The sequence below is a fragment of the Bufo bufo genome, chromosome 3 (assembly GCF_905171765.1).
Source record: "Bufo bufo chromosome 3, aBufBuf1.1, whole genome shotgun sequence".
Lineage (NCBI taxonomy): Eukaryota > Metazoa > Chordata > Amphibia > Anura > Bufonidae > Bufo > Bufo bufo.
Genome location: NC_053391.1, coordinates 212,110,953 through 212,121,890, shown reverse-complemented (window position 1 = coordinate 212,121,890; position 10,938 = coordinate 212,110,953). Strand labels below are relative to the sequence as shown.

Genomic DNA, 10,938 nt, shown 5'->3' with positions numbered 1-10,938 from the left:
TGGTGCGCTTCCGATTAATTTCAATGGAACTTCCAAAAATACGGATGTAGTAGAGTTAACACACATGCTTTATGAGACGTGTTATCTAAATGCATTAAGCAAACACCTTCAATTGCTTTTCAATGACTTTTGTTTCAAGATAACGCGATGAGTTAAGAAATTTGAGTTAACAGTTTGTGTGTTAACCCTGCTACATCTGTAGCTGAGCGTGCCGCTCGGCTATTTTAGCAAGTCCCGTAAAAAAAAGAATGGAGGAGGCCATGATATGACCCCAATGTCCAAGATGGGAATACCCCTCTAACCGAAAATTGTATTCCACTATGCTTTTGCATCCTTTTTTCCCAATATATACGTTAAATGTAGGGAGAAATAAAACGTGACGTCAACCCAGCCTTAGACAGTTTTCCTAAATGAGTTACTTTTTAGCATGGTGTCATTTTTAGGTCCCAAAGTCTGTGAAAATTAATTTCTTAATATCTTGATATAAGCATGTATAGACATGCATTTTAAATGATAATATTTTCCCACCCCATAGCCATCCCTAGAGGAACCTTAGGAGATTGCTGTTTACAGATTTATTAGTGCATTCAAGGCATTCCAGTATGTAGTAAGCTCCTATACTGCCTTTAGTGGTGGCTGCGGGTAGCCAAATGGGGATTTTGAACTCTGTATCAGGAAACTGAGCTTTAAACACTATAAAGATATCTCAATAAATTAGGCCTTGTACGGATAGGATACTGCAGGGTGGGACTGGCCCACCAGAGTACCAGAGGATCCTCTGGGGGGGGGGGGGGGGCCCAAGCTGTGACACAATATTGGGCCCTTTATAAAACAAGGCCCCTTATAAAGCAGGGGCGCTAAGGTCTAGCAGAGGGAGGGCCTCCAGAATTATTTTCTCTGGTGGGCCCAAGAAAACTCAGTCCGACACTGGATACTGTAGGGAGAGTGGAAGTCATTATTCATTAACAGGAAGAAAACACTCAACGTCTACACATCAACACTGGATTATCATTATTATGCTAAAAAATCATTTTTGGATGAATATATACTGTTATTACACTGGGAGAGGCAAATGGGTCACATCGCTGGGTGAAGAATGACTTTGATTCAGCATGTATGAACAGAAACAATAAAAAAAATAAGCAGGGAAACAGAAATAGAAGTTCAATATTTCCTCAGTTAGATGTTCTGATGCCATATGTGGAGTATTATGTGTATGACCCTTTAAAATGACAAAAGATACATAAAATTATACAATCACCATCAGCTCTAATACAGTTCATCCTTAGGCTTCATGGTGAGTTTGTATAAGATCTGATATCCATCATCCCAAGCATAGATCTGCTTTTCCCTGGGGTTGTACTTCATGCTGGAGTGAGATCCATATCGTTTTGGGAAATAAACAATAGGGACTTGTTCACTGGTTATGGTGCCACTGACATCAAAGATACACTGGATACGAGAGCGACTTGGGAGCTTGGTGTTATATACCACGTACAGAGTGCCACACACCACAAAAGCACTTTCTGCATTCTCTATAGGGCAAGGAGTATCCCACATCTGCTCAATTCCAAGGTTGACTGGATCTAGTTTGGCTAAGCAGATGTGCTTTTCATTGTCCTTGGTGGCATAGATGACCCAGAGACCTTCTTCATCTGCTGCTATGTCTATGTAGTTGAATTTGGACAGCCCATACACGGGAACTTGGTCTTCAATAGGCAGAACAGCACTGTCAACTACTGTTTTGGTCGTCAAGTTGAATTTTATAACCTGAAATTCCTCATCTTGCCGTATATAATATAAATTGCCTCCATAAACGATGTGTCCAGTGCCAATCCATGGATAAGGAAGTTTGATTCGAGGCACTTTGCGTGTTAAAGATGAAAGAGTGAACTCCTTCATACGAGAGAACACAAACACTGTATCATTGCCAGATCCGTCAAAGACATAGACTTTTTCAGAATTTACGATTGGGTCCTTTGTCCAAAGGCCAGCATTGCTCCCAAAGCGCTTGAGGATTTTCATGGCATTGACTTGAGAAATAGTGTCGCTGCAATCTACATAAGTAGAGGAATTCAAAAGACAATTATAAATTTAAATCAAAGAAAGAAGTAAAGATACCATTCTTAAAGAGTGACTGCTGGATAAGACTACACACAGGGTTTGTTTGTAGTCTGTAACCATGGAGATGTATATTTCTACATTAGACCAGAAAAATGGTTGCATATTTTAGTGAAATCTAAATGCAGACTTGATTATTTTTTATGACACCTGCACTATAACCAAAGAATACATCCATTTTAGTTATAAAATGCCAAATGTTGTTACTACTTTTATATTACTGAGACTTAGAAGGGCTTTCTGAGATTTTAATACTGATGACCTATCCTCTGGGTGGATCATCAGTACCTGATCGGAGGGCTCCGTGAGTGCCACGGCCTTCTCTGTTCTCACCAAGAACAGCACAGTATATTGTATAGCGGCTGTGCTTGGTATCACAGCTCAGCCCCATTCACTTCTATGGGGCTGAGCTGTGCCTAGGCCATGTGACCGATGAATGTGTTGTTACTCGGCCTAGGGAAAGCAGCGAGAAAGCGGTGGGCCCCGGGTGTCAGGCCCTCACCGATCAGATACTGATGACCTATCCAGAGGAAAGATCATCAGTATTATAATCTCGGAAAACCCCTTTAAATCTTAGAATACATGTATGTGTACTAAAATTGTCTAAATCTGTAGCTGCCTCGTCATACTGCTGCTTATAGAGATAATAAAGGGTGTGTCCCATCTGGACACATGATATGCCATAAATGTATGATAGGTGTGGGTTCCACTCCTGGGGCCTGCTCCTATCTTTAGAATGGGTCCCCATCTCACACAGCCACATCTCCATTCTAGGCGGTGTGAGTACATACAGATATTAAAGGGATTTACATATTGATGATCCAACCTCAGGATAGATCATCAATATGAGATTGACAAGGGTCTGACTCCTGGGACCCTGCCGCTGATCAGCTGTACAAAGAGGCCATAGATCTCATGGAGAGCTTCCTAGACCAGTGATGTCACATTCATCAGTCACATGGCCTGCTCAGCCTCATTCAAGTGAATGGGACTGAACTGTGATACCAAGAACAGCCACTATACAATGTGCAGCGCTGTGCTTGGTAGGCTGCGAGGAGGCCGGGGCAGTCACAGAAGCACTGTGGCCTCCTCAAACAGCTGGTCGGTTGGGGTGCTGGGAGTCAAACCCCTACCAAATCTCATATTGATGACCAATCCTGAGGATAGGTCATCAATATGTAAATTCTGGAGAACCCCCAATATTCAATGTTATGATACACTACCGATTCTAAAAATGAATGTGTGGATGGGAGCACCACAGTGCATAGAAAAACTGTGAAGGGGGAAAAGCACTGGTTTAGGCTTTATTTTCAGGGTCAGTGGGGGTCCTAGAATTTAGACCCTCAACATTTAGGTGATACTGATAGGCTAACACTCTCGGTGTACCCCTTTAATAAGGTGTAAAGACATGCAGTCTAAGCCTGCAATGCCTTTCTAGGGATATGAGTTAAAGACAATTAGAGGAAAGATTTATCAGAATTAGTGTAGGAGCTTGCCATAGTGACCAACCATTTAGTTGCCTTCATTTACCAATGACCCTCTGAGAAAGAAAAGCTGGAATCTGATTGGCTGGCATAACACTTTTGCTTTACACTACTTTTGATAAGTCTCCCTAAGGAGTTTCCAGGCACTTGTGGCATACTTATAGGAATTTACCAGTCTTTTGCAAATAAATTGTAGTAACTGTCTAATAAATATACTGTGTGTCTCAACTTCAAGATCTCTTTTTGTTGTCAGTGAATGGCACATTTGTTGTTTACATTCATATGGGGTCATTTTTCAAACTGGTGTAAAGTAGAAGTGACTTAGTTGCCCATAGCGACCAATCAGATTCCACCTTTCATTTTTGACAGCTCTTTTGGAAAATGAAAGGAGGAATCTGATTGGTTGCTATGGGCAACTAATCCAGTTCTACTTTACACCAGTGTGATAAGTCTCCCCCATAGTTCTGTGTCCACAGGGTCCAGTTTTGTCAAGATTTTATTGCAAAAACGCTGGAGTTTTGTGAGAAATGTGGCTACACCTCAAAATATATAACCTTTAAAAAAACATAGTCCAGGAAACCAACCAAAGTACATCAGGGATCAGTTGCATAAGGGCCTAGTAGGTAGGGAGGCCCATAACCTTCAGATCTGAATGCCTGTCAGGAACTAAGCTATCCTGGAGGACTGTCATATCTCCATGGGGGGTGCTCTATGATGAACTCCTGGAGAGAAAGGGTATACTGTCTCTGCACAGGGGCCCTCTTGAATTGGACACAGCCATGACACTCCACTGTGAGCACAGCAGCTTGGATTCCTGGGTTTACAGCATCTGGATGTAAGCAAGCATGTGCTTATTCACTGACAACAAGCAGTAATCATTATTACACAGACCAAGTGCATTAATACAGGTCAAGAAATTCTTATATTTTGTAGTTGGTGGAGCATTATTCATTCTAAAATAAACCTTGGCTGCCAGATAACCTCAGTTCATCAGGAGGAGATGTCTATGATTGTCAGCTTCACAACATGGAATTTATATAAATATTATCTACAGACGTGTTTATGGGAATTTTCCATTGACGTGTATTATACAGGAATTGCACTTTATTTATATAAGACCAATTTTGAACTATGCTTTTTCCTCTGAAATGTGACACAGTTTGATTTAAAGGATAACTGTCGTATTTTATTTATTTTTTGAGTATTTGATCGTGGTGATTAATATCACCTTGGTGGCCCTATTTCAACCTTAATTCCACAGTTTTGTTCCCTGTACTGCCTACTTTTACCTGTGCTTAAAATAGGGTTGCTAGGCATGGTCCGTCTATCTGTTGAAGGACGTAGCGTGCAGGCTCACATTACTGACAGCCAGGGACTGTAAGTAAATTATTAAAGCCAGGTCCTCCCCAGCAGCTGATAACAGTGCCTGGGCTGTGTGCACTTCTCCCTGTCCCTGCGCTTGGCAGACGCTCCCTCACTCAGCAGAGCTGGAGAATGCAGAGTGGAAGCAGCGCAGAGCAGGGAAGGGAGATCTGCCGTCTGCTCAGTGTATAAATGAAAGCAACATGTGGTAAGAGGACCCCTTTGTGCTGCAGGAGATTAACCCTTTAGGGGGGAGGGCTCTGGTTACTGACACTGTTGGGGGGCTATTGTTACTGGCTAGTGAGGGCAGGCGGGATTAGCCTCGGGGTGAGGGCAGTGGCGCCCATCTTAACTGAATAGTGAGATTGCAGTTTTAGGCAGACTGGTTGCTAAGGGCTGAATCTTATTAAATATGGGGTAAGTCAGTCTAATAGTAACTGATTCTGGAATATCATGTTATTAGTAACTACATATATGAAAATTGAAATTAGGGTCTAAATGTGACAGTTATCCTTTACGGATAGAAAAGGAAATTTTTACAAAAAAAAAAGAAGAGAGGTGGGGTTAATGGAACCCACTTACATGACTTCCGGTTGACAGGAGGACTCAGCATCACATCTGGTTCCACATTTTCAGTAATCTCAGCCTTGGGACAACCTATTATAACATGAGAGGTAGGTTCCACTAACCCCTTTGAACTTACAGTGCATGCGCAGTCATTTTCATATGATATTATATGTATACGAAATCTTGAGCAGTGATGGTCAATTAGCAGTGTTCGCCAGCGAACACATGCGGGCTGCCATCTTTAGTAAGTTAGACTCACCCGTCCGGCGATGCACAGGCAAGCCCTTACCTGTGCCTGTGCCGGGAGCCGGTCTGAAATCAAATGCAGTCACCGGGAGCAGGCAGTTCCGAGAACAGCCGCCGGGGGCCTTCATCGGGCTGTTCTCGGAACTGCCTGCTCCCGGTGACTGCATTTGATTTCAGACCAGCTCCCGGCATAGGCACAGGTAGGGGTTTACCTGTGCTTCGCCGGACGGGTGAGTCTACCTTACTAAGGATGGCAGCCCGCATGTGTTCGCTGGCGAACACTGCGAACTGACCATCACTGATCTTGAGTAGTTGTATTTGCTACATTGAGTGTCATTGAGGGGTTTTACTAGCAAAGTTGGTCTTATGGATCTCTTGGAAGGGCAGAAAAAATGTAGATGTCGAAAAAATGGCCTTATTCTGTTCTGTTTTTTCAGAAAAACCGAATTGCCACAATCAATTTTTGGCATAACCACACAATGACATTTTCACTATGGCCAGGTATATTACTATAAGTATAGTAACATTTCCTTCCATGTTACTGGTAGAATACAAGACTGTTCGATTAAATGGAAGATTTACTCTAAAAAATAAAGCAAGGGGGTTCAGATGGTTTATTAGAGATGCGCCATGATCCCATGCGGTGGCCACTTCCAGGATCACGTGCTGTACAATGGGAACGTGATCCTAGTCTAGGGTTTGAACCTGCAGTGCATGTCCATGAGTTCTAATCCCAGGCTAGGATCATGTGCCCAAGGTACAGCACGTGATCCCCGAAGTGGCCACCACATGGAATCGTGGCACATCTCGGGTAAACCCTTTAAGTATCTGAGGAACAGTGCATGAAGTAAATTGAGGAGATTATGTTTTTGAGGGTCGGATTAGGAATCACTGGATTAGGCCTTGTTCTTACAGTCAGTGTTTGATCAGGGATTTCTATCAGTAATTGTGAGCCAAAACAGGTATGGGTCAAAAACACAGAACAGGTGCAAATCTTGCCATTATACCTTAATTCTGTTTAGGCTATGCTTCTGGTTTTGCGATAGAAATCACTGACCTCAAGCGGCTTTAGGATGCAATTCTGGCAGGCTGTTTCAGCAGAGTTCTCCGGATTCCGCATTGCCAGATGCAACTGGAATGCCCACCGGTCCCATTAACTATAATGGGGTTCGGTGGAGATAAATAAAGAAAGAAATCACGGAAAAAAGGATACGAAACATCCTGCATGATATGATAGTAAATATGCGGATGTAAGGATGTAGCAGGGTTAACACACATGCTTTATGAGACATGTTATCTAAAATAAATGCAATTAAATGTGTTAAGCAATGTCTTTTGTTTCAAGATAACGTGATGAGTTAAGAAATTTGAGTTAAGAGTGTGTGTGTTACCCCTGCTACATGTATAAAATCACGGAAAATAAGGCACTAAAACAATAGATGCAAACACAATTTATTCACTAAACCCTCACTCTAATAATAAAATCTGAGACTCTTAGCCAATATATTTTGTTAAAAACACATCTGTGCCCACCTACCCACCGCCATGGTGGTCTCAGTGTGGCAGGACCTACTCTAAACTTACCTATGCCATTGGGCATCTATATTCAGGAGCGCAGATCCTGCACATAAAGTGTGTTGCTCCTAGTCACCTCTATGTGCATCAGCAACTGATGAGAAGAGGAGCACACACAGCTATATGTACCACCTAATCAAGGTCAGCTATAAGCAGGTGGGGCAAAAGTGTACATGAATGCTACTCCTAGGATAGAAGCGCATTCACACCTGAAGGTAAATCAGAAAAAGGTTCAGCGGAGATTCAGCCGCAATCTGGAAAAATGCAGAGAATTGGCCGGACAGAAACTACTGCATGCTGCGGTTTGTGTCCGGCAGATTCCCCGCATTCCCTGCCAGAACTGGCGGCCGGATCACCCTTCCGCAAATGTGACAGTGGCCTTATTTAGATACCAGTGAATCACATACATGTGCTGTCTGTATTCTCCACCGACAGCACACAGACCCATTGATTAGGCCTAGTTGTGATTATGAGCCAAAACCAGGCCTGGTCAAAAACAAAGAACAGGTGCAAATCTTTCCATTATACCTTATCATTCCAACACTGACTGTGTGAATAAGGCCTTATATTGTGGTTGTTCACACATCAGCGATTTGCAAGACACACCGTAGATCAGTGGAAAAGTGCACTACTTAGATCCATGATGCAGACCAAATATGCCCACTGAAGTCTGTGAGTCTGTGGAAAACCACTGACGCAACACAGATGGCATCCGTGTTCTGTCAGCGGTTTTCACTGAGCATTGGTAGGAGATGTTCTAGAAAAATGTTTTCAGCCTAGCAGTGTACATGAAATATAGTACTAACAACACACAGAGGGCAAAAAATTGATCAAATAAAGACCCTTCACAGACATCCTCACGTATGAAACACTGAATGACACTGACAGGTATCCTTACTAACACGGACATATGAATAAGGTCTAAGGGTACTTTCACACTTGCGGCAGAGGAATCAGGCAGGCAGTTCCGCCGCCGGAACTGCCTGCTGGATCCGTCAAAACGTATACCAACTGATGGAATTTGTAAGACTGATCAGGATCCTGATCCATCTTACAAATGCATTGAAATGCCGTATCCGTCTTTCCGGTGTCATCTGGAAAAATGGATACAGCATTTTTTTTTTTTCACTTTTTTTTCCGTCTGCGCAGACCGGAAGGACGGATCCGGCATTGCGGTATTTTAAATGCCGGCACTAATACACTGATGGAACAAAATGCCGGATGCGGCATTCTGGCAAGTGTTCCGGATTTTTGGCCGGAGATAAAACCGTAGCATGCTACGGTATTATATCCGTCCTGAACAGTCAAAAAGACTGAACTGAAGACATCCTGATGCATCCTGAACGGATTGCTCTCCATTCAGAATGCATGGGGATAAAACTGATCAGTTCTTTTCCGGTATAGAGCCCCTAGAACGGAACTGCCGGAAAAGAAAAACGCTAGTGTAAAAGTACTCTAACTATTGCAGTTGCTGTATTTGTAAGGCCATGATTGTAAGTTAAACTATACAAGGAAAACCTACCTGTTAACTTTGCATATTTTTCCTTCTTTTTCTTTTTCTGAAGATGAAGCTCTGTCAATTTTTCATCTATGTCTACACAAGGTGGTGCCGGGTTCTGAGTCTCCATGTAGTCCACCTCTCTTTCAAGCCGATCAAGCCGAATATTTGTATTCTCCATCTCATTCCTTACTGTTTCCCGCTCCTTCTCTATGTTCTCCAGCATCTTTAGGACCTGATTCTTGAAGTCACGAAGTTCTGAGCTATAGCGACTGCTTTGATCATGCCATTGAGAAATTCTTTCCTACAGACATTCAAGGTATAATTTAGAGCTATACGTAAGTGTAAAGAAGAAGGAAATACAATGGTATGTAACCAGTAACAGCATGGTTGACATTTTGAGCAAGGGTATTCTATTTTTCTAATATCTTTTTATTTTCTGATTGTAGATTTATTCATTCTATTTTCTGTTTCATGTGTATGGAGGCAGACATCTTGCCTGAGCTGCTGTTAACAGCACATGTTATACAGCAACCGCATGGACCTCAGTAACCTATGGACCAGGCCTAGACTGGGAACAGTGGCGTGCCTAGGGAGGGGGCGGTCCGCCCCGGGTGCCGGCTCTCAGGGGGGTGCCAGAAGCAATGAGCGCTTCCATCAATACAGAGGGAAGCACTCATTGCTGGAGCGCTGACGCCCACATACTGCGGCGGGGCACAGGAGAGCATAGTTCCCTGCCCCGCCACAGATCACCACCATAGGCTTCAAGCCTAGTAAGGCCTATGCGGTAGTGAAATCCTGGCGCAGGCGTGCGTGATGACGTCGTCGCGCGTGTCTGTGCCGGGACGCAGTAGCACAGTGAAGTGTGCGCGCCTTGCTCTGCAAGTAAGCGCAGGTGAGTATTTTGCGTTTATTTTTTTATTTTTTTATTTTTTTTTATGTGACAACTAGGGGGGGACACAGGAGGACTTGTGGGGGGGGGGGGAATATGATGGTGGGATACTGTGTGTGGCAAATTATTATGGGAGGAATTGCTATGTGGGGGCAAATTATTATGGGAGGGATTACTATGTGGGGGCAAATTATTATGGGAGAAATTACTATGTGGGGGGCAAATTACTATATGGGGCAGTGTGGGGGAAATTACTGTGGGGGGCAGTGTGGGTGAAACTACTGTGTGGAGACAGTGTGGGGGAAACTGCTGTGTGGGGGCAGTGTGGGGAGAAACTACTGTGTGGGGGCAGTGTGGGGGAAATTACTGTGTGGGGGAAATTACTGTATGGTGAGCAGTGTGGGGGGAAACTACTATGTGGGGGGGGGGAACTACTGTGTGGGGAAATTGCTGTGGGGGGCAGTGTGGAAGAAACTACTGTGTGGGGGCAGTGTGGAAGAAACTACTGTGTGGGGTCAGTGGGGGGAAATTACTGTGTGGGGGCAATGTGGGGGAAACTACTATGTGGGGGCAGTGTGGGGGAAATTACTGTGTGGGGGCAATGTGGGGGAAACTACTGTGTGGGGGCAATGTGGGGGAAACTACTGTGTGGGGGCAGTGTGGGGGGAAACTACTGTGTGGGGGCAGTGTGGGGGGACACTACTGTATGGGGCAGTGTGGGGGAAATTGCTGTGTGGGGGAAACTACTGTGTGGTTGCAGTGTAGGGGAAATTACTGCATGGGGCAGTGTGGGGGAAACTACTGTGTGGGGGCAGTGTGGGGAAATTACTGCGTGGGGGTAATGTGGGGGAAACTACTATGTGGGGGCAGTGTGGGGGAAATTACTGTGTGGGTACAGTGTGGGGGAAACTACTGTGTGGGTACAGTGTGGGGGAAACTATTGTGTGGGTACAGTGTGAGGGAAACTACTGTGTGGGGGCAGTGTGGGGGAAACTACTGTGTGGGGAAAATACTATGTGGGGCAGTGTGGGGGAAATTTCTGTGTGGGGGCAGTTACTGTATGGGGCAGTGTGGGGCGTAAAATTACTATGGGGGCAGTGTGGGGGGAAATTACTATGTGGGGGCAGTGTGGGGGGCGTTGCTATTGGGGAGGCACTGTAGTTCTATTATTTCTGGGGACACTATACAGGGAT

At 44.2% G+C, this 10,938-nt stretch overlaps 1 protein-coding gene across 2 annotated transcripts in view; it reads right to left on the bottom strand.

The window, feature by feature from the left end:
- Positions 1-323: 323 nt before the first annotated feature.
- The window catches only part of OLFML3 (olfactomedin like 3), a 49,656-nt gene continuing 39,041 nt past the window's right edge, over positions 324-10,938 (bottom strand). Inside the window, exons 2-4 of one of the 2 annotated variants that reach the window (XM_040423918.1) lie at positions 8,878-9,157; positions 5,550-5,624; positions 324-2,057 (exon numbers count right to left, since the gene is read on the bottom strand). In XM_040423918.1, the coding sequence (XP_040279852.1) occupies positions 1,270-2,057; positions 5,550-5,624; positions 8,878-9,157 (1,143 nt within the window). In that variant the 3' untranslated portion in view covers positions 324-1,269. The remainder of the gene's footprint in view (positions 2,058-5,549; positions 5,625-8,877; positions 9,158-10,938) is intronic. The other variant, XM_040423919.1, reaches the window with a different exon arrangement.